Source organism: Marmota monax, unplaced genomic scaffold (assembly GCF_021218885.2).
Source record: "Marmota monax isolate L192 unplaced genomic scaffold, Marmota_monax_Labrador192_F-V1.1 WCK01_AAM20220418_F8-fsc00142, whole genome shotgun sequence".
NCBI classification, from domain to species: Eukaryota; Metazoa; Chordata; class Mammalia; order Rodentia; family Sciuridae; genus Marmota; species Marmota monax.
This window is the reverse complement of record NW_026692025.1, coordinates 1,328,166-1,352,519: the sequence shown is the minus strand read 5'-3', so window position 1 is coordinate 1,352,519 and position 24,354 is coordinate 1,328,166. Positions and strand designations below refer to the sequence as shown.

The window sequence follows — 24,354 nt, the reverse complement described above, 5'->3', positions numbered from 1 at the left end:
GGACATCTGGAAGGTAGTTCTGTAGCTCCCCCCGACTCAAAGTACAATCTTCATTGTGTCACAGGCCTTTGTCCTGACTGGGACTCCTGGGATGCCAGTAAGCCTGTCAACAACGCACGAGAGGCCATGCAGCAAGCTGATGACTGGCTGGGCATCCCTCAGGTATGCTCCCTGCCTGGCCCTATTGGAGGCTATGGGGGACCTGTTTGCAGTGAGGAGTGCTCCAATGGCTCCTGTTTTTTGCTTGTGACAGGTGATCACTCCTGAGGAGATTGTGGACCCCAATGTGGATGAGCACTCTGTCATGACTTACCTGTCCCAGTTCCCTAAAGCCAAGCTGAAGCCAGGGGCTCCCCTGCGGCCAAAACTGAACCCAAAGAAAGCCCGAGCCTACGGGCCAGGTGAGAGATCCTGGCCAGGGGAGTGCCTAGGGTTGTTGTGGTGTACCAACATCCTCCCCATACATACTATATTGTCAGAACCTGGAGGACCCAAGGAGTTTTGGGTGAAGTAACAGCTAGTACCACTCAAACAAGTCAGATGGGAGTGCTTGCTTTGGTAGCAGAGATAGTAAAATTGAGATGATATGGAGATCAACACAAGGATGACACGCACATTTCTGATGTGTTCCATTTTTTTTTTAAAAAAAAAATTCTTATCTGGGTGAGGTGGCACACTCCTGTAATCCCAGTGACTTGGAAGGCTGAGGCAGGAGGATCACAAGTTCAAAGCCAGCCTCAGCAACTTAGGGAAGCCATAAGCAACTCAGTGAGACCTTGTCTTTAAATAAAAAATAAAAAGGCTGGAGATGTGACTCAATGGTTAAGCACCCCTGGGTTCAATCCCAAGTACAAAAAAAAAAAAAAATCTGATGGGAATGGATCAGGATTGGTTAGAACAAGGCAACTGACAAGAGAGTGCTAGGAAGTTCCTCAAGTCACACAAGGCTGTGGGGAAACTTCCCCAGGGAGAGAGGACCCAGTGGGCCCCTTCTCTATGATTGGGAGATGAACCACAGCCCAGGGAAAGAGTTGGGCAATCACACTGGTGCAGCAAACCTGAGCCTTCCAGAAAACAGGCATGGGCCTGCCTCTGCAGCAAGAGCATGGCTGGGTCCTGAGGCCAGACTCATTGTGCTGGGTTTATGCTGAACAAACTTGCCCAGTTTGGAACGTGCCTGACTCGCAGGCTGGCAGGGAGGGGCACTGAGCCTGCAGAGGGATCAGGGCTCTAACACTGTGTTCCTGATACTCCTGAAGGGCTAGAGGCTCAGCTTGCCTGCCTTAGCATTGGATAGGGGACAGGGGGTAAAGACATAAGGCTGTGGCTCTTGTAGCTTGCCTGTGACTTGCTCACCTTTCTCTGACAGGCATTGAGCCCACAGGCAACATGGTGAAGAAGCGGGCAGAGTTCACTGTGGAGACCCGGAGTGCTGGCCAGGGAGAGGTGTTGGTGTATGTGGAAGACCCTGCTGGACACCAGGAAGAAGTAGGGTTATACTAGTAGGGGAGGGCCCTGCTGTGCTCCCTTCTGGAGGGGCTGCTCTTAACAAAGGCTCATGGGGGGACTCCTTCCTACTGCAGGCAAAGGTGACTGCCAATAATGACAAGAACCGTACCTTCTCTGTGTGGTATATCCCCAAAGTGACAGGGACTCATAAGGTGAGCTTTCAGCTGGCAGGGAGAGTGGTGGCCATGGGCAGTGACTAGAGGTTCCTGTCCCTGCCCTCATGGCTCACTCCTCCTGGGAATAGGTGACTGTGCTCTTTGCTGGCCAGCATATTGCCAAGAGCCCCTTTGAGGTGTATGTGGACAAGTCACAAGGTGATGCCAGCAAAGTGACTGCCCAGGGCCCTGGCCTGGAGCCCAGTGGCAACATCGCCAACAAGACCACCTACTTTGAGATCTTTACGGCAGGTGAGGGAAGGCTATTGAAGCCCAGGCAGCCTGAGAGGAGAGCTGTGCTGGAGCCTGGGACCTAAGCCTATGCCTTGTGACAGGAGCTGGCACGGGTGAGGTGGAGGTTGTGATCCAGGACCCTGCAGGACAGAAAGGCACAGTGGAGCCTCAGCTGGAGGCCCGGGGTGATAGCACGTACCGCTGCAGCTACCAACCGACCATGGAGGGCGTCCACACAGTGCACATCACCTTTGCCGGAGTACCCATCCCTCGCAGCCCCTACACTGTCACTGTTGGTCAAGGTAGGCCCAGCCCTGGCCACCCCCTGCCCCCACTGTGGTGTTGCTGCCTGGGCCTCGTGTGGGAGGGGGAGCCCTTTGGTGCAGTCCCTCTCCAGCCCCTGCCTGGGCACCCCTAGTCTCTGAGCTTCCACTATCTGGGCACGTGCTGTCTTTCCTCCCTTGCTGGGGCCCTCCTTCCTCCTCCTCTTCTTCTTGCCCTTCTCCGTCTCTCCTCTCCATGCTTTTACCTTCGGAAGAGCTCGCTCCAGCTGTCTAGAAACCTGCTGCTCTCTGCTCTGCCCACAGGGTCAACGGTACTTAGATCCATCTTCCTCTTGGAGGGGAGGGTTGGGTGGATGTCTGTGGGCTGGGGTCAGCAGGTGGGAGGAAGCCTGTCATGTCTTGGTTTGGTACACAGGTCCTGGGGTCACAACCCCTTCCAGTTCTTACTTGCATGTGCCTCACTAGCCTGTTGGGCCAAGCTTTTAGGGACCCTCCAATCCCAATAGCCTGGTCCTGTGGGAGGCTGGGGCGGGTAAGGGGACACCCCGCTCTAGCTCCCAGCAGCTCAGCCAGTTCCTCTACCCACAGCCTGTAATCCAGCTGCCTGTCGGGCTGTTGGCCGAGGCCTCCAGCCTAAGGGTGTGCGGGTGAAGGAGACAGCTGACTTCAAGGTATACACGAAGGGTGCTGGCAGCGGGGAGCTGAAGGTCACTGTGAAGGGCCCCAGTAAGTTGGTTGAGGTTGGGATGGGTGGCAGTAGCCTTCAGGGTCACTGCTAGGCAGTCCTGAGGCCCTCCTTATCTTGGCAGAGGGAGAGGAACGTGTGAAGCAGAAGGACCTAGGGGATGGCGTTTATGGCTTTGAGTATTACCCCACAGCCCCTGGCACCTACACTGTCACCATCACATGGGGTGGCCAGAACATTGGGCGCAGGTGAGGCTCCCAGGCACTCTTCCCCACCAACCAGAATTTTCTAAGTCTTCTGTCTCACTGTCTGACAATGGGGGACCAAACTGGTCTTCTTGCCTAGCCCACGTTGCTGGACATGGGATGGCTCTTCTGTAGGATGGTGCCTCTCAGTGCTCCCCTAAGTGGCTCTCCCATTTGCAGTCCCTTCGAGGTGAAGGTGGGCACTGAATGTGGCAATCAGAAGGTGCGGGCCTGGGGTCCTGGGCTAGAGGGCGGTGTCGTTGGCAAGTCAGCAGACTTCGTGGTAGAGGCAATTGGGGACGACGTGGGCACCCTGGGTAAGTTGGAGGCTTCAGTGTGGGCCCCTGTGGGTGGAGGATGGCAAGGGCAGCCCACCCTGAGTCTCCAGGACATCAATGGGACTGATGGTTGTTGTCAGGTTTCTCCGTGGAAGGTCCATCACAGGCCAAGATTGAATGTGATGACAAAGGTGATGGCTCCTGTGATGTGCGCTACTGGCCCCAAGAGGCTGGCGAGTATGCTGTGCACGTGCTGTGTAACAGCGAGGACATCCGCCTCAGTCCCTTCATGGCTGACATCCGTGATGCACCCCAGGACTTTCACCCAGACAGGGTAAAGGGCGTGCAGCACTGGCCTGAGTCTCTCCTGCCTTTGCTTAGGAAGCCCACTGGGGGTGGGCACATCCCTGTTTTGTCAACCAGGCTGGGGTCCTGAGCCCAGGTCCTAAACTGGTATATCCAACACCATGCTCCTGGCACGCTATCCCCAGCTGCCATGCCTGGCTTGTGGTTTGGTGGCCTTGACTTGGTTCCCTGAAACTTGGGTGTTCTCTTACCAGGTGAAGGCACGTGGGCCTGGCTTGGAGAAGACTGGTGTAGCTGTCAACAAACCAGCAGAGTTCACAGTAGATGCTAAACATGGCGGGAAGGCCCCTCTCCGGGTCCAAGTCCAGGTGCGATGCCCTTTGCGTTTGGGCAGGGTAGGCAGGCACCTAAGCCTGAGCACTGACCAGCAGGCTGCCTGCTTTTACCAACCTTGCAGGATAATGAGGGCTGTCCTGTAGAGGCATCAGTCAAAGACAACGGCAATGGAACTTACAGCTGCTCTTATGTGCCAAGGAAGCCAGTGAAGCACACAGCCATGGTGTCCTGGGGAGGTGTCAGCATCCCCAACAGCCCCTTCCGGGTGAGCTCATTTAAAATGGACAGCTCAGTACTAGTACATTCACTGAGTTGCGCAATCATTACCACAATCTAAGTTTAGGACGATTTTCATCATGCCCAATGAAACTCACCCTCCCACCTCTCCCCTCCCCCAGGTCCTGGCAACCACTAACCTGCTCTCCCACTGTATGAATTTGCTGCTTCTGGGCCTTTTATATAAATGGAATCATATACTATGTGACTTTTTGTGTTTGGCTTCTGCACTGCATATCCTGTTAAGTTTCATCCACATTGAGCATGTGTCAGTGCTTCATTCCTTTTTTTTTAAAATATTTTTTAGTTATACCTGGGCACAATATCTTTATTTGGTTTATTTATTTTTATGTGGTGCTGAGTATTGAACCCAGTGCCTCACACATGCAAGGCAAGCACTCTACCACTGAGTCACAACCCCAGCCCATGCCTCATTCCTTTTTATGATCAAATATTTCATGGTATGGATGGACCACATTGTGACTGTCTATTTATGTGATGGACCTTTGGGATGTGTTTACTTTGGGGCTATTGTATATAGCACTGCTAGGAACATTCACGTAAAATGAGTTTGGAGGATCTAGGTTTTTGTTTTTCTTGGGTAGCTATGTAAGGAGTAGAGCTGTGGTGTCATATGATCTCTGTTTAATCTTTTGAAGAACTGTCAGACTTTCCCCAAGGCGGCTGCACCATTTTGCTTATCTTACACCAGTAGCTGAGGGAGCCTCTGCCTCCCCAGGCTGGTCATGTCCTGCACTTGTCCCTGTACTCTACAGGTGAATGTGGGAGCTGGAAGCCATCCAAACAAGGTCAAGGTGTATGGCCCAGGTGTGGCCAAGACAGGGCTCAAGGCACATGAGCCCACCTATTTCACTGTGGACTGCACAGAGGCTGGCCAGGGTAAGGCCTGGCCCTGGGCGGGAAGACTGGTGGGTGGAATATCCCCACAAAATCCCAGCTTCTGCTGATTCCCACCACGACAGGCGATGTCAGCATTGGCATCAAGTGTGCTCCTGGTGTGGTGGGCCCTGCTGAGGCCGACATCGACTTCGACATCATCCGCAATGACAATGATACTTTCACGGTCAAGTACACACCCCGTGGAGCTGGCAGTTATACCATCATGGTCCTTTTTGCTGACCAGGTTGGTCTACTGCTTCTGGCCCCTAGACTGCTGGTTGTTGAGGTATTGCTCTTCTCAACCCTTCCCCTACCACCTACAGGCAACACCCACCAGCCCCATCCGGGTTAAGGTGGAGCCCTCCCATGATGCCAGCAAGGTGAAGGCAGAGGGCCCTGGCCTCAATCGCACTGGTAAAGATGAATACTCTGGGAAGTTAGGAGACATCAAGGGTGTGGGGGTGCTCAGAGCAAGGTGCCCCTGTATATGGTTGTTTCATCTCCTTAGGCATTGAGCTTGGCAAGCCCACACATTTCACCGTCAACACCAAAGCTGCTGGCAAAGGCAAGCTGGACGTCCAGTTCTCAGGTCTGGCTAAAGGGGATGTGGTGCGAGATCTGGACATCATTGATCACCATGACAACACCTACACAGTCAAGTACACTCCTGTGCAGCAGGTAGCCATCTTGACCCCCTGTAGCCACACCCCTCCACTACAGTCATCTAGTCTGTGGGCTTCCTTGTAAGGGGTGGGCTAGGTGGGCTGCTCCAAGGGGCTTCCCATCAAGTCTGATTTCTCACCTGGGAAGGGAGCTGGGGAGTAAAGCCAGTGTCTGAAGCCCACTTCCCAAGCAGGGCACTTGCAGGCAAGGAGACCAGGGTATTGACTGATGATTGTTGCCCTTCTGTACCCCTCTCAGGGCCCAGTAGGTGTCAATGTCACTTATGGAGGGGATCCCATCCCCAAGAGTCCTTTCTCAGTTGGGGTGTCTCCAAGCCTGGACCTCAGCAAGATCAAGGTGTCTGGCCTAGGAGAGAGTGAGTAGTTGAGTACTTTCTGTAGTCACTGAAGAGCACCCAGGGCCTACCTAAGCTAGGTGCCATGGTTCTCTTTCTCTCCTTTCTTATCTCAACAGAAGTGGATGTTGGCAAAGATCAGGAGTTCACAGTCAAGTCAAAGGGTGCAGGTGGTCAAGGCAAAGTGGCCTCCAAGATCGTGGGCCCCTCGGGTGCAGTGGTGCCCTGCAAGGTGGAGCCAGGCCTGGGGGCCGACAATAGTGTGGTGCGCTTTGTGCCCCGTGAGGAGGGGCCCTATGAGGTAGAGGTGACCTATGATGGTGTGCCTGTGCCTGGCAGCCCTTTTCCTCTGGAAGCCATGGCCCCCACCAAACCTAGCAAGGTAATTGGGATTGGGAGGCTCTAAGGGTGGAGCCCACTGTGCTTTCTGAGGGTCCCAGGGGGCCACTCCATCTTCTCCAGTCTTGCCCTTATAATGGAGAATGGTGGCATAGCTGTAGGCAACCTGCTCGTGTTCTTGTTTGGTAGGGGAGGAAAACCAGGGCAAAAGGAAGTTTGCTGGTGGTGGTGCAGCCTCAGCTTCCAACCTGCTCTTCCCTTAGGTGAAGGCTTTTGGGCCAGGGCTGCAAGGAGGCAGTGCAGGCTCCCCTGCCCGCTTCACCATCGACACCAAGGGTGCCGGGACAGGTGGCCTGGGCCTAACAGTGGAAGGCCCCTGCGAGGCGCAGCTTGAGTGCCTGGACAATGGGGATGGCACATGTTCTGTATCCTACGTGCCCACCGAGCCTGGGGACTACAACATCAACATCCTTTTTGCCGACACCCACATCCCTGGCTCCCCATTCAAGGCCCACGTGGTTCCCTGTTTTGATGCATCCAAGGTCAAGTGCTCAGGCCCTGGGCTGGAGCGGGCCACTGCTGGAGAGGTGGGCCAGTTCCAAGTGGACTGCTCAAGTGCAGGCAGTGCAGAGTTGACCATTGAGATCTGCTCTGAGGCAGGGCTGCCAGCTGAAGTGTACATCCAGGACCACGGTGATGGCACACACACCATCACCTACATACCTCTCTGCCCTGGGGCCTACACTGTCACCATTAAGTACGGTGGCCAGCCCGTGCCCAACTTCCCCAGCAAGCTTCAGGTGGAGCCTGCTGTAGACACCTCAGGCGTCCAATGCTATGGGCCTGGGATTGAGGGCCAAGGTAAGGAGGCCTGCTCTAGGGTACATGGGGGAGTTTGGGGGGGCCAGGGTCCCTGTAACCCTGGCTTCATTGCGTCCCTCTCCAGGAGTCTTCCGAGAGGCTACCACTGAGTTCAGCGTGGATGCCCGGGCTCTGACACAGACTGGAGGGCCACATGTCAAGGCCCGTGTAGCCAACCCCTCTGGCAACCTGACTGAAACCTATGTGCAAGACTGTGGTGATGGCACATACAAAGTAGAATATACACCGTACGAGGAGGGTATGTGCTGGGGCTCTCTTGGGCAGGCAGGGCAGGTGGGGCAGCCTGGGCTCTTCCTGACCTGGCCTGCCCTCTAGGACTCCACTCTGTTGACGTGACCTATGATGGCAGTCCTGTGCCTAGCAGCCCCTTCCAGGTACCTGTGACCGAGGGCTGCGACCCTTCTAGGGTGCGTGTCCACGGGCCGGGCATCCAAAGTGGTACCACCAACAAACCCAACAAGTTCACAGTGGAGACCAGGTGAATGTGCTACCAGGGAGGCAAGTGGGTAGCCAATGGGCCTGGGAACCCCAGGGAATGACAGGCTATTTGTTTGGACCAGGGGAGCTGGCACGGGTGGCCTGGGCCTGGCTGTAGAGGGCCCCTCAGAGGCGAAGATGTCCTGCATGGATAACAAAGATGGCAGTTGTTCAGTAGAGTACATCCCCTACGAGGCCGGCACCTACAGCCTCAATGTCACCTATGGTGGCCACCAAGTTCCAGGTGAGGAGGTTACAGTGGGACAGGGCTAGGACTGCCTGATTATGCCTACTCTGACTTATGAAGCTGCCATCCCTATGCCCCAATCCCAGGTAGTCCCTTTAAGGTTCCTGTGCATGATGTGACAGATGCATCCAAGGTCAAGTGCTCTGGGCCAGGTCTGAGCCCAGGCATGGTCCGTGCCAACCTCCCTCAGTCCTTCCAGGTGGACACAAGCAAGGCTGGTGTTGCCCCGCTTCATGTCAAAGTACAGGGGCCTAAAGGTGAGTAAAGGTTTACGCACCTGGGAGCAGGAGGTCAGGGAGGCAGTGACCTCTTTGAAGTTTAGGGAAGGAGCCTGAAGGTCCAGTTTGCAGTTGGTAGAAGAGCCTCAGACAGCAGAGCTAGGTAGAAACCTGGAGAAGGAACAGATAGGACTTGTGTACTAAATAGATGTAGCAAGAGGGAGGGCAGGCTTAGGACCATTCCCAGGGATGGGTATGTGAGGACATGGCAAGGTCTAGGCTAGAGGCCGAGTCCCAGTCATCCAGTGGGACAGGTAAGAGGGCCAGGGCCCAGAGAGCCATCTGAGACTTTGTCCCTGGGACTGGGGCCAGGCCTGGTGGAGCCAGTGGACGTGGTGGACAATGCTGATGGCACGCAAACTGTCAACTATGTGCCTAGCCGAGAAGGGCCCTACAGTATCTCAGTGCTATACGGGGAAGAAGAGGTGCCCCGGAGGTAAGAACTGGCCTGTTGCCTATGCTGGGGGCAGCCTGGCTTCTGAGAACTGTCTGGCCACTCACAGTATGCTGGTTCCACAGCCCCTTCAAGGTTAAAGTACTGCCGACACATGATGCCAGCAAAGTGAAGGCTAGTGGCCCCGGACTCAATACCACTGGTGTGCCGGCCAGCCTGCCTGTAGAGTTCACCATTGATGCAAAGGATGCTGGAGAGGGTCTACTGGCTGTCCAGATCACAGTGAGTTCATCAGCTTCCCAAGCTGCATTGCAGCTCCAGCCATAGGCAAGAGAAGCAAGGGGGCCAGGCCTGGGTGACTGGACTGGGGGGCTGCAGGTGGGGCAGACAGGCCAGGACAGGTCTCTAGTCTCTCTAGGGAGCTTCACCAGGAAAACAGGGAAGGGCTAGCCCCCTGCTTCTGGTTTACTAAGGCTGTGACTAGCTCAGGATTGTGGTGACAGGAATAGGCTTGCCTGAACACAATCTCTCACTACTGACTTTGAGCACAGGACCAGAGCCTTTAATGCTTCAGCCCCAAGTCTGGAATATTCTCATAGGGCAGGTGTAAGAATATGACCCTGAGATCGTCCATGCAAGATCCTCCTAGTGCTAGGGTAGGCTCTGCAGCCAAGGTTGGCTTTGCCTAATTGTCAGGGAATGCTGGATGTTTTGGTGATTCCATTCTGGACTCTGCTCATGGCAGAAGTAAGGGACAATGTCAGATGCAGGCAGACCTTTGGGACTTGGGTGAATGAGGGGCCAGAGGCTGTCCCTGTAGCAGCGTGCTTGGTGCTCCTTGAGGAAGGCCTGAGGCACGGCTGGGCCTAGCTAAGCTTCATCCAACCTCCTTGCCTGTGCTCCGCTACACAGGACCCTGAAGGCAAGCCCAAGAAGACACATATCCAAGACAACCATGATGGCACATACACAGTGGCCTATGTGCCAGATGTGACAGGCCGCTACACAATCCTCATCAAGTATGGTGGTGATGAGATCCCTTTCTCCCCATACCGTGTCCGGGCCGTGCCCACTGGGGATGCCAGCAAGTGCACGGTCACAGGTGAGCTAACCCACCAGTGGCCACTGCGGCGCTCGGCACGGGGCTTGGGTGTGCCTGTGTGCAAGGGCTCGCTGCTTGGGCGGCGTGTGGGAGTGGGGGCCGCCCCCTTGAGTGACTCACCTGACCTTTCTCCTTGCTCTCTGCCCTCTCACCTCAGTGTCAATCGGAGGTCACGGGCTAGGTAAGCTGCTTGCTGGGGCCAATGCCCCTCCTGCCCAGAGGGGCAGCTTCCTTTCCTCTTCATTGCTAATTTCCAGGACAGTTCCAGCTGCAGCTCTAGGCAGAGACAGAGTGGGGAGGCTGCAACAAGATAAGGCCGTGGGCTGGAGGGTTAGGGCCCAGGGAGGTTTCAGGAGCTGAGCATGAACACTCCAGCTCTTCCCCTCTCTGGGCTTCCATTTCTCCATCTGAGAACTCGGGTTGCAGCTGAGAGCTTTGGGGTGAGGTGTATCCTGAGAGGCATCCCACTGGGGACTTTGGGGTCTGGGGATCTTGGCACCCCCAGGAAGCACCCGGTGATGGGCAGCGGGTGCTTCCTTCTCACAGGGGCTCCTGCATGGGCTAAGGGGACAGGGGCCTCCCCCACTCGCTGGGAGTCTTTAGCCCTGATCAGATCCACAGACCTCCATCCCCACCTCCCAGGGGCCTCTGCGTCCCAGGCCGGGGGAGGTGCATGAGCGGGTGGGGCTGGCTGGTAGTGCAGTAGCGCCAGTGTCGACTGCTTGGGCGGCCAGCATGGCAGGGCCCAGCCCAGCCTCAGAGCCCCAAAGTGCACTCTGGCCCATCTTTCTCTTTCCCTCCTTCTCTATCCCTTGAGCAGTGACGTTATTCAAATAGTCCCCAGCTAGGCATAGGGTTTGCCTGCCCAGCCAGGGACAACCCAGAGGTGCTGATAATAGGCTGCAGCTACTCAAAAGGGTCTCTGAAGGCTGCAGGCCTGGCACTCGGGCAGGTGTCCAGGGAGAGTTAGAGGGGTGGATAGGGTTTTGTGGCAGGGGCTAGATAACTTTGTAGAACAGGCTACAGGATCTGAAGTGAAGGTGTGTCGGGGGCAGAGGGGCAGCAGAAGCTGAGCATTGGGAAAAGCCTGATCTCGGGGCCTTGGCCACTGGTAAAGGGCAAGACTCAGAGTGGCCTTGTTTCTCAGGCCACTGTGTGTGTGGAATGGAGGCAGGGAGCCCCACTAGAGGGTTTAAGTCGCTTTCAGACAAGCCAGAGGGTTGACTTGGGTCAGATCGGTGAATGTGGGGCTTTAGGTGGAAACCCAGTTAGGAAGTATACTTTGAGGATGGTGTGACTAAGACCTGCTGATGGCCTGGGGCTGGGTGGGGAAATGGGAAGTCAGGGGAAGTGATCAGGATGGGTCCCAACCCACTAGGTAGATGTTGTTGGGCAGGCATGAGTGAGGCCTCACAAGGCAGCATGCATGGCAGGTCTAGAGTCAGGAGAGCTGTGGAAGGCCAGCACAGAGCCTAGTGTAGTGGGAGCCCTTGGCTGAAGGGGGATATGGTGGCAGGCTGGCCAGGGGGCCCCTTGAACTCAAGCAGGTTTGGTGCTCCCAGCTGCTTTCCTGGCGGGAGGCCGGGCTGCAGGGTTGCTCTTGCTGCCAGGCCACACAGCCCACAGCCTCCTGAGCCTCCACAGCTGAGCTCCAGATCATAACGTCACTGTCCCTCCCCTTTCCTCGGGCACTATGGGGCCCTAGAGGCTGCTCAGCCGCTCTGCTCTTGCAACCCAGCAGTGATACCTGTGGCTTGGACCTCCTGTCCCCTGTCCCCTGGGTGCTGCCATTGCTCTGCCAAGCCTGCTGTGTTATGCTGCTCAGATGCTAACCCTGCTGCCACCCTGCTCCTTGCTCCCGCCTGCGCCGGGCTGCGCTGTGCTGGGCTGCCTCTTACCACGAGCCTCTGGTTAAGCGAGCGTTCTCAGTTGTCAGGAAACTCCAGTTTCACCTTCAGGCCTGGGGGGATAGCGAGACAAGTGTCACATTCCCCACACCGCAGCAGGACTCTGCCTCACTGCATCCATACACTGCATTGGGGCCCAGGGCAAGGCCACAGGGGAACAGGCAGCCATGGGCTCAGCCAGAGTGCTGGTGTTAGGCAGCGTGGGTCATGGTACTGGGTGAGGCTGTTAGCAGGGGAGGTGGCATTAAGTTCTTGTGCCAGGATGGGCTCTTTCTTTTCCTTCTGGCACCTGGGTGCCATTCATTGGGCCTCTCCCATGTGGGACTTGAGCTTGAGGTGGTTAGGAGACTCCTTCCTGCCTTCTGAGAAACCACTCGCCATCCCAGCTTGGGGGACAGGGTCGGGTAGGAGGCCTGGCTGTGCTTGGTGGTGGCAGTTATAGGCCTGGACAGGCTTCAGGCTGATGGGAGCAGTTTGAGTACCAGGCTCACCCACTGGCCCCGCTTTGGGGACCTACCCTGCCCTACCAGGTGCTGGCATCGGCCCCACCATCCAGATTGGAGAGGAGACAGTGATCACAGTGGATACGAAAGCAGCAGGCAAAGGCAAGGTGACCTGCACCGTGTGCACCCCTGATGGCTCGGAGGTAGACGTGGATGTGGTGGAGAATGAGGATGGCACTTTCGACATCTTCTACACAGCCCCACAGCCGGGCAAATATGTCATCTGTGTGCGCTTTGGCGGCGAGCACGTACCCAACAGCCCCTTCCAAGTGACAGTGAGAAAAGGCCAAGGATGGGTGGGCGGGGATTTCTGGGCAGATCCTAGCCTGCCCCTCCAGGAGTTCCCTTTGTGGTGAGTCTCCAGTTCTTGCTTTGCCCTGCAGGCTCTGGCTGGGGACCAGCCAACGGCACAGGCCCCATTACGGCCTCAGCAGCTGGCTCCACAGTACACCTATGCCCAAGGTGGCCAGCAGACCTGGGTAAGGCCTGACCCACCTCTTTTTGGCACTGGCTATCTGAGTGTTCCTGTGAGGCCTTGTTCTACCTCATGTGGGAAAGGACCCTAGATCTTTCCTCAGCCCCTCACCCAAGCCCTCTGTCTCCACTGCAGACCCCAGAGAGGCCCCTAGTGGGTGTCAACGGGCTGGATGTGACCAGCCTGAGGCCCTTTGACCTTGTCATCCCTTTCACCATCAAGAAGGGCGAGATCACTGGTGAGCAGGGGCTGGGAAGGAGCTTGGAAGCCAAGGAGGCCAGGGTGTGCCAATGGCTGCCCTGACCCCAGACCTGCTGCCCTGCAGGGGAGGTTCGGATGCCTTCAGGCAAGGTGGCACAGCCCTCCATCACTGACAATAAGGATGGCACTGTGACTGTGCGCTATGCGCCCAGTGAAGCTGGCCTGCATGAGATGGACATCCGCTATGACAATATGCATATCCCAGGTGTGCCCAGCCTACCCCTGCCCACCCCACATGATGCCACTGCTGCCACCATCTCACAGAGATGGGAGTGGAAGGGGTCACAAGGCTGATATTCCATGGTGCCTCCAATTCTTGCCTCAGGAAGCCCCCTGCAGTTCTATGTGGATTATGTCAACTGTGGCCACGTCACTGCCTATGGTCCTGGTCTCACCCACGGAGTGGTCAACAAGCCTGCCACCTTCACTGTCAACACCAAGGATGCAGGAGAGGGTGAGCAGCAGCTCTAGGCCTGACCTACTCTGTGCCTGAGGTGTCCTCACTTGGTTGGAGGCTGGACACAAGATTGTGTCCCTGGCCTTTGCTTGACTGCTAGGTCTCCAGATCCAGCAGGGACAGTTCTTACCCTCAACCCTTAACTCTCTCCAGGAGGCTTGTCGCTGGCCATCGAGGGTCCATCCAAAGCAGAAATCAGCTGCACTGACAACCAGGATGGCACATGTAGTGTTTCCTATCTACCTGTACTGCCTGGTGACTATAGCATCCTAGTCAAGTACAATGAGCAGCACATTCCAGGCAGCCCCTTCACTGCCAGGGTCACAGGTAGGTGGCACAGTGAGCAGTGACAAAGGCAGACAGCAGGGTTGGCACCATGTCCTGTGGTTGGACGCAAAGTGATAAATGTCCTGCCCTCCCACCAGGTGATGACTCCATGCGGATGTCCCATCTGAAGGTAGGCTCTGCAGCCGACATCCCCATCAACATCTCAGAGACAGACCTCAGCCTGTTGACAGCCACTGTGGTACCACCCTCAGGCAGAGAGGAACCCTGTCTGCTGAAGCGGTTGCGTAATGGCCACGTGGGTAAGAGGCTGAGAAGGAGCCCGGTGTTTCTAGAAAGGAGGGAGGCGGTGGGCCCATACCTTTCCTGGTTGACGACTCTGTCCTGTGTCCAGGGATTTCATTTGTCCCCAAGGAGACAGGAGAGCACCTGGTACATGTGAAGAAGAATGGCCAGCATGTGGCAAGCAGCCCCATCCCAGTGGTGATCAGCCAGTCAGAGATCGGGGATGCCAGCCGTGTGCGGGTCTCAGGCCAGGGCCTCCATGAAGGCCATACTTTTGAACCTGCAGAGTTTATCATAGACACTCGGGATGCAGGTAGGCAGTGTTGGCCTGCCAGCTAGGGTGGTATAGCTGTGCTTGGAATTTTGGCTCATGGTTGTCCATCTACCAGGCTATGGTGGGCTCAGCCTGTCCATTGAGGGCCCCAGCAAAGTGGACATCAACACAGAGGACCTGGAGGATGGCACGTGCAGGGTCACCTACTGCCCCACGGAGCCTGGCAATTATATCATCAACATCAAGTTTGCTGACCAGCATGTGCCTGGTGAGTGCAACAGCCACATGCCTCCCCTGCCACTTGGTGGCCCTTCTTACCACACCCTAGAACCTACTTTCAGCATGTAACCTGTATGGGACATGGGTTGTATTTTCTTCTGCAGGCAGCCCCTTCTCTGTGAAGGTGACAGGTGAAGGCCGGGTGAAAGAAAGCATCACACGCAGGCGACGGGCCCCTTCAGTGGCCAATGTTGGCAGTCATTGTGACCTTAGTCTGAAGATCCCTGGTAGGAATTCAGGGAGCCCAGGGTTCTGGGCATTCCTAAGCACTAAGCACAAGGGGCGGGTCCCAGAGCTCCTGCTCACCAATCCATCCCCAACTTGCAGAAATTAGCATCCAAGACATGACAGCCCAGGTGACCAGCCCATCTGGCAAGACCCATGAGGCAGAAATTGTGGAAGGAGAAAACCATACCTACTGTATTCGATTTGTGCCTGCTGAGATGGGCATGCACACAGTCAGTGTCAAGTACAAGGGCCAACATGTGCCCGGGAGCCCCTTCCAGTTCACTGTGGGGCCCCTGGGTGAAGGGGGAGCCCACAAGGTCCGTGCTGGGGGCCCTGGCCTTGAGAGGGCTGAAGCTGGAGTGCCAGGTAGGTATGCTTGTCCACAGAGCTCATGTTTTCCTGGGTGGACCCAAGGTAGGGGTGGGGTTAGAGGAAATAACTAGCAGCCATGTTGGTTTTGGCCATGCTTGGAAGGGGCTCAGGCCAGGGAACCAACCTTCTATGAGGACATAACTGCTCTTCCGTAGCCGAATTCAGCATTTGGACCAGAGAAGCTGGCGCTGGGGGCCTGGCCATTGCTGTTGAGGGTCCCAGCAAGGCTGAAATCTCCTTTGAGGACCGCAAGGATGGTTCCTGTGGTGTGGCCTATGTGGTTCAGGAGCCAGGTACTGGGGGCAGTGCTAGCTGGAGTTGGAGGAAATGGGGCCCGAGTGCAGGTATTGGCCCTGGGGGCTGCAGATAGCTGTGCTTGGTTCCCATCCTCCACCTTGAAGTCCAGGGTCACCAAAGCTATTTGAGGGAGGCAGCAGGTCTGAAGGTTGACAAGTTGGGGTCTCTCAGTGTGCCTTCTGTGGGCTGGGCCTTGGGGTCATGTGGTACCTCAGCCTTATGCTCTCTCCTTAGGTGACTATGAGGTCTCGGTCAAGTTCAACGAGGAGCACATCCCTGACAGCCCCTTCGTGGTGCCTGTGGCTTCTCCGTCTGGTGACGCCCGCCGCCTTACTGTTTCTAGTCTTCAGGTGAGGCACTGAGAGAAACTGCCCACCTGGGGCTCCTGGGCCCGGCCAGACCAGAGCAACTGTAGAGAGCAGGCCTTGGCTTTGTGTCAAGTGACCTACCCAGAATAGTTCTGGGTGCCAGGCCTCTGCTCTGGCCGGGTACAGCCCACGCTTGGGGTTGGCAGGCAGTGCCCTGCCCACCTCGTGGAGTTTTTCTCGTGTCTCAGGTCTAAAGGCTTTGAACAGAAGCCTGTGCCCCTTGAGCACCAGGGCTGCGGTTTAAAGAGGGACAGCCTGTCAGGGCTGGGTGCTTCCCACAGGGTGGGGCTGCTTTCTCTTCCTGCCGTGTGTGTGTGTGTGTGTGTGTGTGTGTGTGTGTGTGTGTGTGAGAGAGAGAGAGATTGCAGAGCATGAGTCTGGGGGGCAGGGGACTGTGAAGTATGCTTATGGCTTGTTGACTTAATAAATTAGTGGCTCTCCCTCTTTAAACCAAGTTGGACGCCAGGTGGGTAAGTGCAACCCTGTGGGCCTCCTGCTTATGGGGCTCTGTTTTCCTCCCCTGCCCTGGTTCCCAACCACTCCATCTAACCACATCTGCTATGCTTCTAGGAGTCAGGGCTAAAGGTCAACCAACCAGCCTCTTTTGCAGTCAGCCTGAACGGGGCCAAGGGGGCGATTGATGCCAAGGTGCACAGCCCCTCGGGAGCCCTGGAGGAATGCTATGTCACAGAGATTGACCAAGGTGAGGCCCTGTCCCTGCCCAGCCATCTGTCCTGGCCCCACCAGAGGCAGCAGGCCTCCCCAGGGCATGACCAGCTGGCTGGAAGCAGGCTGAGAATAAAAAGGAAGGTACAGATTCTGTAAACTGCCAAAACTAGGTTTCAATACCTGGGCCCTCTCAGCCAAGAAACCCGTGATACCCAGATCCCCAAGGGCTTAGGTTTACTAGTCACAGCCACTAGGAAAACCTTCTGCAGGCAGTGCTGGTCTCCAGAGGGAAAGATGCAAAAGCTTCAGGGCTGCATGTTTCTTATAGTCAGGGACATGGCCTTAATAGGTTTTGTTCACTAGTTTCACAGCCTAGTCCTGTCCCTTCCCAGATGCATGACCTGAAGTGAGTTCCTGTCCTTCTCTGAGCCCTATTTAATGTGCAAGTGATGTGACATTCATAAGGAGGCAGCAAGGCAGGCATTTTGCTTGTAAAGGGTAAAAATGAGCCTCGACAGTGAGCTACTTGGAATCTCTAAAGTTTCAGCCTCCTGGTCTGTGTCATGGGGTGTGGGTAGAGGTGCCCAAAACAGCCCTGGAAGCAGCAGAGTGGGCTCCATGGAGCTGCTGGGCTCTCATTGGTGATCAAAAAAAAAAATGGATAGAGCTAGGACTGAGGCTATTCCTCTCAGACATTTGCTGCTTATACATAAGGGACCCCTGGCCCACAGCATGCCCTTCTACTCCTCAGATAAGTATGCTGTACGCTTCATCCCACGGGAAAATGGCATCTACCTGATAGATGTCAAGTTCAACGGGACCCACATCCCTGGAAGCCCCTTCAAGATCCGAGTTGGGGAACCTGGGCATGGAGGGGACCCAGGCTTAGTGTCCGCCTATGGAGCAGGCCTGGAAGGTGGTGTCACAGGTAGGTCTGTGTGCAACTTTCACTGCAGATACAGCTGCTAGGGTCTGGCTTCTGAGCCTTTGGTGGTAAAAAAAAATGTGGAGGTGACAAGCCTGTGCTGGGTGGCTGAGGACAGGGAAGTGGGCTAGGTGGGCTCTGCCTGACCTCCCATTCTCCCAGGGAACCCAGCTGAGTTTATCGTGAACACGAGCAATGCAGGAGCTGGAGCCCTTTCGGTGACCATTGATGGCCCCTCCAAGGTGAAGATGGATTGTCAGGAGTGCCCTGAGGGCTACCGCGTCACTTATACCCCCATGGCACCTGGTAGCTACCTCATCTCCATCAAGTATGGTGGTCCCTACCACATTGGGGGCAGCCCCTTCAAGGCAAAGGTCACAGGTGAGCCTAAGATCAGGCTGTTGGCACCTACCCAGTGACTGACACTCCAGCCACCTTTAGCCTCACCTATTTTGCCCTATAGGCCCCCGCCTCGTCAGCAACCACAGCCTCCATGAGACATCATCAGTATTTGTGGACTCCCTCACCAAGGCTGCTGGTGCCCCACAGCATGGAACACCAGGTCCAGGTCCTGCTGATGCCAGCAAGGTTGTGGCAAAGGGCCTGGGGCTGAGCAAGGCTTATGCAGGACAAAAGAGCAGTTTCACAGTGGACTGCAGCAAAGCAGGTAGGCAGCTCTGCCCCTGTCTTCCAGAAAGACCAGACCAGAAATAATGGTATGAAGCCAGGTGTGGTAACATATACCTCTAATCCCAGTAGTTTGGGAGGCTGAGGCAAGAGGATTGCAAGTTCAAAGCCAGCCTCAGCAAATTAGTGAGACCCTGTCTCATAATAAAGAATAAGGTCTGGAGACATGGTCAGTGGTTAAGTCCCCTGGGTTCAATCCCTGGTGCCAAAAACAAAGAAACAATGGGATGGGAGGAATGGGAACCACCTTTAGGGTTGTGGCTGTCACTTGTAATGTCACTTCCCATGTGGACCTCTATGCCTTCTCTGCCCCTCAAGAAATGCCTTGGGGAGCTGGAATTTCCTCTGCTTCCCTGGGTAGGGGAGGGTGCTGGCAGCTTTCTTGGAAGGGCTAGTGTCCCAAAACAGGTAGAGAAAAGATATGGGAAGGGGGTTAAGGGGGTTAGTCACAGCTGAAGGAAAGAGACTGGGACCTGAGCCTGTAGCCCTTCCTACCTCAGGCAACAATATGCTGCTGGTGGGAGTCCATGGCCCAAGAACACCCTGCGAGGAGATCCTGGTGAAGCATGTGGGAAGCCGGCTCTACAGTGTCTCCTACCTGCTCAAGGACAAAGGGGAGTACACACTGGTGGTCAAGTGGGGCGATGAGCATATCCCAGGCAGCCCCTACCGTGTCATGGTACCCTGAGCCTGGTGCCCATGCCAGCCAGCAGCTTCCATGACAAGAAGTGTTCCCATGCCTTCCCGACCCCCTAGGCAGTCCCACCTTCTTCCCTTGAGCCCTGGCCTGCCTTGGCCATCCCATCACTGCAGTCGCCCCTGTCCTACGCTGTGCTCACCTGCCTTCCCAGCCAGCCTTTAGCCTCTTGGCTTTCCCTTGGGCAGAGGGAGCCACTTGGTGGCACCGCTTGTCTTCTTTGGTTTGGGGAGGGGTATGAAGTGGGGATCTTATGCACGACCACCTGCTAGTTATCTTTCCCAGTCAAGAGGAATAAAGTTCTGCTTCCATTCTGAGTGGCTATAGTTCTCATGGAGGTTGATGTCAAACCAAACTGACAAGGACACCAGCAGGGCAGAAACATGGGTCCAGTGCAGGCTGCTGGATCTCCAGGTAGTCCTCCTGGTGCATATGGGCACCTGCTTTACCTCACCTCCTAACTCTTCAGAGGCTTCATCTGCACCTGCTTCTTCTCTGCCTCTCTGGATTATAACCATTGCAGGATGAAGGATCTGTGGAGCTCTAAGAATGGAGTCTAGGAAAAAAAGGCCACACTGCAAGAGACTAAATGCCAGCAAGGAAGGTCCTCTGCTGTCTAGGGTGGGATCAAGAAGACACTCTGGTGGAGATTACCAGATAAGGAGTCTTGAAATTGCAGCAAGTCCTAGCCATCAACCAGGAACCCTGAACTTGCTACAAACCCTCTGAATAAGGGATTATCCTAAAATCCCCTGCCCCAGCAGGCTGAGTCTCAGTGCCCCTCAGTGAACAGGGCCCACTCTAAGGGGTGGGACTGCTCACTAGGCTCCAGTTCACCAGTCCCAAGAAGATACCACCCTAGAGGCTGGCAGGAAACTATTGGATAAAACCAGAACCTCAGCCCAGCCCTGCTACTACTCCTACTGTGATCAATGGCAGGGGTGGGGTAGGGAAGGTATCCCACACTCCAGAAGCCTCTAGAAGCTGCCCAAACGGAGAGGCCAGGGACCAGCAGAACCACGTACAGAGAGATCCATTGCCACCTAGGGGATGAGAGGTCCTCCTCAGGAATGTCCTTCCCCCTCCAGCCCTGGTGTCCCCAGGACACTACACCATGGAGCCACGCCAAACCTATTACCTCCTCCCAGCACCGGCACTGACCCCACCTCAAGGAGACAACCCTGCTTTGCATCCTCTCAGGGCCTGAGCCAAGGAACATGCCAAGCTGAGCAGGGCTAAACCAGAACTCCCCAATCTCCCCTCCACATCACTTCTGGAGGGTAAAGACACAGGGCTAAAAGACACAGGGGAAAAGAAGAAAATGCCAAACTAGGTGGCAGGGGCCAAGGGGGTGGAATATGCCCCTGGTGACAGGAGACAGGCCAGTCCAGGCAGTGAGCTAGAAGAGGCCACCAGGGCAAGGAGGCAGGAGGGACACAGACTGGAGACCCGTCCTGGCCAGGGGCCTCCCAGGGGAGGGCAGGTAGATGGGAACCCCCGTGTGCAGGCCCCATCCTGATTGTGAGCCAGCCACACCGAGGAAATCCAGGAGGACCCACTGGGCATGCTAGGAGGAGGCAGGCAGGGCTCAAAGGCCCAGCCACCTTGGGCACAGAGCCCAAGAGGTGGTGGCCCAGCCCCAGCACACCCCTTGTCTGGGCCTGCTGGCAAACAGATGCCAGGAGCAGAAGGGAGCCAGCCCAGAAGAGAGAGTCCCAGGGCCCATTCTCCAGCTGTGACCAGGGCACTAGGTCTCCCTAGGGACAGGAGTGGAGGCCCCTGACTAAAGATGGCTCCAGAGGCCCTGGATACAGGTGCCAAGGGGGCAGGCATGCTGCTCCCAAGAGGTCCCTGGGTTCAATCTAGAGTTGGGGGCCCATGGGGACAGCTGCTGGTGACCCCACAGGTCTGGAGCACAGGCTATGATACTCTAGGGAAGCTCCTCCAGGATCCTTAAGGGGGGCAGGGCAGTAGGGTGAGGAGGCGGCAGCTTTAGGCTAAGTCAGGGTGAGCTGTGCGCATCAGGACGGGGTCTGGCTCTCCCCTCTGCACAGCGGGCTGCTAAGAGCCCGTCCCCCACCCCCTGCAAGGGTGTAGGGCAGCTGGGGTTGGGAAGATGTGGCTCCAACCAGGCTCCCTGAGATCATCCCAGGCAGAGGAATCAAAGCTTCTCCCCGTTTCTCCCTGCAGAGCCGCAAAGGATGGGAAAGCTGGCTCCATTCTCTCAGAGGCTAGAGGGATGGACAGGACAGCAAGTACACAGATGACTCCAGAGTGTGGGTGTGCACAGAGTTGACTCCAGAGTGTGCGTGTGCAGAGCCGACCCCAGAGTGTGCGTGTGCACAGAGCCGAGCGTGTCCTCCTGAGGAGCCCCAGGACCCTTAGCCCGACATCTTGGCTGAGGGGCTGTCCCCATATGCCAAGAACACATCTGCAGGCTGGGGTTACAGCTTAGTGGTAGAGCGCCTGCCTAGCACATGTGAGGCACTGGGTTTGATCCTCAGCACCACATAAAAATAAATTTAAAAACTTATTAAAAAGAAAAGAAAAAAAAAAGAACACATCCACACAAGAAGGGCCCACCTTGAGGTCCAGATGTGCAAGGCAGCTGGGGAAAGCGCCAGGAGCTGTTTGCCAGGGTCCGGGTGCTGCCCAGCGGTGACAGCCCACAGCAAAAGCACTCACCACCAGGGAAGCTCACTGACAGATTCAGAGCCACCAGGAGCACCATGGAGAAGTCTCCACCGAGTGCAGACCAGGAAGGATGAGGCACCAACGGCCTCCTTCAGGCCAGAGGGAAGTTTCTTCCCTGTGTCTCACCTCATCCCTCAGCGTCCCCACCTCCCAGGCTGCCAACTGCCCCAACTGAGATGCCAGTGCCCAGGACCTGGGCAACGTGAGGCAGTCGCCTAGGAAAGGGACTTTTGTGCCTGCGCCATGACGAGGCACACACCTCTCCACTCCTGGGCACCTGCCCTTCATGGTTCCTTCTGGGGTGGAGGCAGAGGAGAGGCCCAGCCTGCTGCAGAAAAGTCACCCATACCTCATGCAGAGCTTCGCCAGCCCCTGGGTGGGACATTGCAGGTGGCGGGGAGTGTCCAGCCCCCCAGGCTTGGAGGGGATTCCTGGGATGCTGAACAAGTTGCTGTGACAAGAAAGGACCTCCTGAGCCTGTCATCAGGACAAACTGCAGGGACAGGATTTACCCAGCTCGGCGGGCACAAGCTCCATGAGCATGGGCCAGAGAGCACACACAGAAGGTCTGAGGGTCACACACACCAGGCTCTCCAGGGCACATCCTCCTTCCTTGTTGGGGTTGTCTGTGTTTTAATTTGCAATGACTCAAAGATGGGAAAGCCACTCAATCTGGGTCCTGAGGCTGGGCTTACACCTGGGACACATTCCAGAGTTGGACCTGCTTAGGACCTGGAGTGGCACATGCAAGTCCCTGAGCCAAGGTGCCCGCCAGCAGCCACCTTGTGCCTTATAGTGCCAGGTGGGAACAACCTCTTTCCTTGCATACATTCTCCTGTCCTGCACTGATCCTGGTTTGACCTATGAGACCAATTAAAAAACGACAGCAGGGGTGAAGGGCATCAGGGGATGAGGTCCTAAGAAGACTGTGGCTTGGCCTTGGGGTGCTCCCTCCTGCCCTCTCCCTCCCCATCTCTCTGATCCCTGGCTCTGCGAAAGCTCTGGCCTGAGCAGCCCTAGGGAGAGGCCCTGCAGGGAGGCATTAAAGGCCCCCTGCTAACCCCAGCTGACAGCACCTCCATGCCACCACCACCACCACCACCACCAAGACCCACACCCAAGAGACCTGAGCCAGAGCCAAACTCCAGGGGGCCCCCTGACCTGGGACATAAAAGCCAGATGCACAGGGTTTTAACTGGGGGAGCTTGCCCAGTTAGCCCAAGGCAAAGAAACCCCAGAAACCATTAGGAAAAGCCTGGGAATTGCAATGATACGAAGACTAAAATTTTCTACTTGACCCCCAACAACTTCTCAAACCAGTGTGTGAAAGACTTGACAGAGTGGCGAAAGCGAGCTTCAAGATGTGATCGAGGGCTCCTGTGTTACCAGGTAGAGACCTGGAGCCAACCAACAAGCAAAAAGGCAGATGACCAAGTAGCAATAGGGACAGAGGAGAGGAACGGAAACGCAAAGGGCTTCCACACCGGGCAAGCGACTCTATTGGAGACCGTGGGCTTCCAAGACTGCTGTTTCGCTCAGCGCTCAGTGCTCAGCTAGGTGACTAAACTACAGGCAGCCCCTGGACCTGCAGGAAGACCAACCAGGGCAGTGTGGTGGAGCCCAGCAGTCTTCGGGGTGGGTGTCCGTGCCCCACGCCGCGGGAAGGCCTGTGCAGCAACACCCAGAAGCTGGGAGGCTCCGCCTGCCAGGGAAGGAAGGCGGCAACCAGCCTTTCCAGGCTCCTTAGTGGGAACCAGTTCGGCAGGTGTTCCCAGGCACGCTGCAGCGTGGGAAGCACGTGGGAAGCACGTGGGAAGCACGTGGGAAGCACGTGGGAAGCACGTGGGAAGCACGTGGGAAGCACGTGGGAAGCACGTGGGAAGCACGTGGGAAGCACGTGGGAAGCACGTGGGAAGCACGGGGGGAGGGGCGGGGGGAGCGGCGGGGGGAGCGGCGGAGGGAGCGGCGGAGGGAGGGCGGGTTCCCGTTTGCAGGGCTTTCTCTGCGGGGCTCACCTTGACCTACCTCCCCAGGAAGTGAGAGGGCCCCAGCCGGTGCCCAACCACTGGTCGTCCTGGCGCACAACAGGAATCCCCCGTGGCAGACCACCCTGTCGAGTGACACTGGGAGACTGTCACCTTCCTGCGTCCCCATCTCCAGAAGCGTGGACACACGCCTCTGACAGGCGCCACGTCCTCCCGCGACCAGGCTGCCCGCTCCGCCCTACTGTGCACAGCACCCTGTGTGCAGGAGGAGGGGGCGTCCGTGCTTGGCAGCGAACCCGCCCAGAGACACGCTCAGGAGCATTCGGCGAACGCGGCGGGCTGGGATAGAGAGGGGCCGCCACACGTCGGGGCCCCGGGGCCGTGAAGCTCACCACAGGCGGCGCCAGAGAGCTCGGGCCCGAGTGGGCGGGGCCCGAGGTGGGGCGGCCGTGCTACCCCGCCAGCCCCCGTGAGGTCGCCAGTTCTCCTTCCCCGTCTCCCAATCTCCCTGGGAGCGCTACGAATCCGTCCCGGACCTTCTAGAAGGCCGCGCTGACCCTCAGAACGGGGACCTGTGGGGGAACGGGACGGGCGGGCTCATCGCGGCCCATGGGCTCCCGGGCCCCGGATCCCGCGAGCAGGGAGGCTTCCCCTCGGCTCCTTCCGCAGGGACGGTCTAGGCGCCCGGGTCGTAGGGGAAGGGGGGCCTGGGAGCCGCAGGCGCGGGAACATCACCGCGCCACGCCCCTCACCCCCGCCGC

At 56.7% G+C, this 24,354-nt stretch overlaps 1 protein-coding gene and 1 long non-coding RNA gene across 10 annotated transcripts in view; one reads left to right on the top strand and one right to left on the bottom strand.

Moving 5' to 3' along the window:
* Positions 1 to 19,231, top strand: part of Flna (filamin A) — a 26,610-nt gene extending 7,379 nt beyond the window's left edge. For 3 of the 4 annotated variants that reach the window (XM_046452794.2, XM_046452783.2, XM_058582397.1), the window contains 45 exons: positions 65 to 162; positions 254 to 401; positions 1,370 to 1,488; positions 1,584 to 1,661; positions 1,754 to 1,916; positions 2,000 to 2,200; positions 2,771 to 2,908; positions 2,992 to 3,115; positions 3,293 to 3,429; positions 3,531 to 3,724; positions 3,951 to 4,064; positions 4,154 to 4,297; positions 5,085 to 5,208; positions 5,292 to 5,452; positions 5,532 to 5,622; positions 5,717 to 5,886; positions 6,130 to 6,247; positions 6,346 to 6,608; positions 6,829 to 7,426; positions 7,512 to 7,685; positions 7,763 to 7,925; positions 8,008 to 8,168; positions 8,258 to 8,428; positions 8,762 to 8,885; positions 8,969 to 9,125; positions 9,756 to 9,945; positions 10,103 to 10,126; positions 12,383 to 12,630; positions 12,739 to 12,834; positions 12,966 to 13,068; positions 13,156 to 13,296; positions 13,417 to 13,545; positions 13,702 to 13,875; positions 13,974 to 14,135; positions 14,228 to 14,431; positions 14,508 to 14,660; positions 14,776 to 14,898; positions 14,999 to 15,265; positions 15,427 to 15,564; positions 15,803 to 15,918; positions 16,507 to 16,639; positions 17,357 to 17,533; positions 17,693 to 17,911; positions 17,994 to 18,197; positions 18,718 to 19,231. In XM_046452794.2, the coding sequence (XP_046308750.1) occupies positions 65 to 162; positions 254 to 401; positions 1,370 to 1,488; positions 1,584 to 1,661; positions 1,754 to 1,916; positions 2,000 to 2,200; positions 2,771 to 2,908; positions 2,992 to 3,115; positions 3,293 to 3,429; positions 3,531 to 3,724; positions 3,951 to 4,064; positions 4,154 to 4,297; positions 5,085 to 5,208; positions 5,292 to 5,452; positions 5,532 to 5,622; positions 5,717 to 5,886; positions 6,130 to 6,247; positions 6,346 to 6,608; positions 6,829 to 7,426; positions 7,512 to 7,685; positions 7,763 to 7,925; positions 8,008 to 8,168; positions 8,258 to 8,428; positions 8,762 to 8,885; positions 8,969 to 9,125; positions 9,756 to 9,945; positions 10,103 to 10,126; positions 12,383 to 12,630; positions 12,739 to 12,834; positions 12,966 to 13,068; positions 13,156 to 13,296; positions 13,417 to 13,545; positions 13,702 to 13,875; positions 13,974 to 14,135; positions 14,228 to 14,431; positions 14,508 to 14,660; positions 14,776 to 14,898; positions 14,999 to 15,265; positions 15,427 to 15,564; positions 15,803 to 15,918; positions 16,507 to 16,639; positions 17,357 to 17,533; positions 17,693 to 17,911; positions 17,994 to 18,197; positions 18,718 to 18,905 (7,322 nt within the window). In that variant the 3' untranslated portion in view covers positions 18,906 to 19,231. The remainder of the gene's footprint in view (positions 1 to 64; positions 163 to 253; positions 402 to 1,369; positions 1,489 to 1,583; positions 1,662 to 1,753; positions 1,917 to 1,999; positions 2,201 to 2,770; positions 2,909 to 2,991; positions 3,116 to 3,292; positions 3,430 to 3,530; positions 3,725 to 3,950; positions 4,065 to 4,153; positions 4,298 to 5,084; positions 5,209 to 5,291; positions 5,453 to 5,531; positions 5,623 to 5,716; positions 5,887 to 6,129; positions 6,248 to 6,345; positions 6,609 to 6,828; positions 7,427 to 7,511; positions 7,686 to 7,762; positions 7,926 to 8,007; positions 8,169 to 8,257; positions 8,429 to 8,761; positions 8,886 to 8,968; positions 9,126 to 9,755; positions 9,946 to 10,102; positions 10,127 to 12,382; positions 12,631 to 12,738; positions 12,835 to 12,965; positions 13,069 to 13,155; positions 13,297 to 13,416; positions 13,546 to 13,701; positions 13,876 to 13,973; positions 14,136 to 14,227; positions 14,432 to 14,507; positions 14,661 to 14,775; positions 14,899 to 14,998; positions 15,266 to 15,426; positions 15,565 to 15,802; positions 15,919 to 16,506; positions 16,640 to 17,356; positions 17,534 to 17,692; positions 17,912 to 17,993; positions 18,198 to 18,717) is intronic. The other variant, XM_046452803.2, reaches the window with a different exon arrangement.
* LOC124098153 (uncharacterized) lies at positions 6,091 to 24,354 on the bottom strand. Of its 6 annotated transcripts, none has more exons than XR_006853485.2 (4): positions 23,624 to 24,354; positions 11,844 to 11,905; positions 10,066 to 10,245; positions 6,091 to 8,560 (listed from the first exon to the last, which is right to left on the bottom strand). It is a non-coding gene; the product is annotated as an uncharacterized LOC124098153 (long non-coding RNA). The 6 variants fall into 6 exon arrangements; XR_009227659.1 differs by having other exon boundaries at positions 11,844 to 23,310; positions 23,634 to 24,354; XR_009227660.1 differs by having other exon boundaries at positions 10,066 to 10,221; positions 11,844 to 23,310; positions 23,634 to 24,354.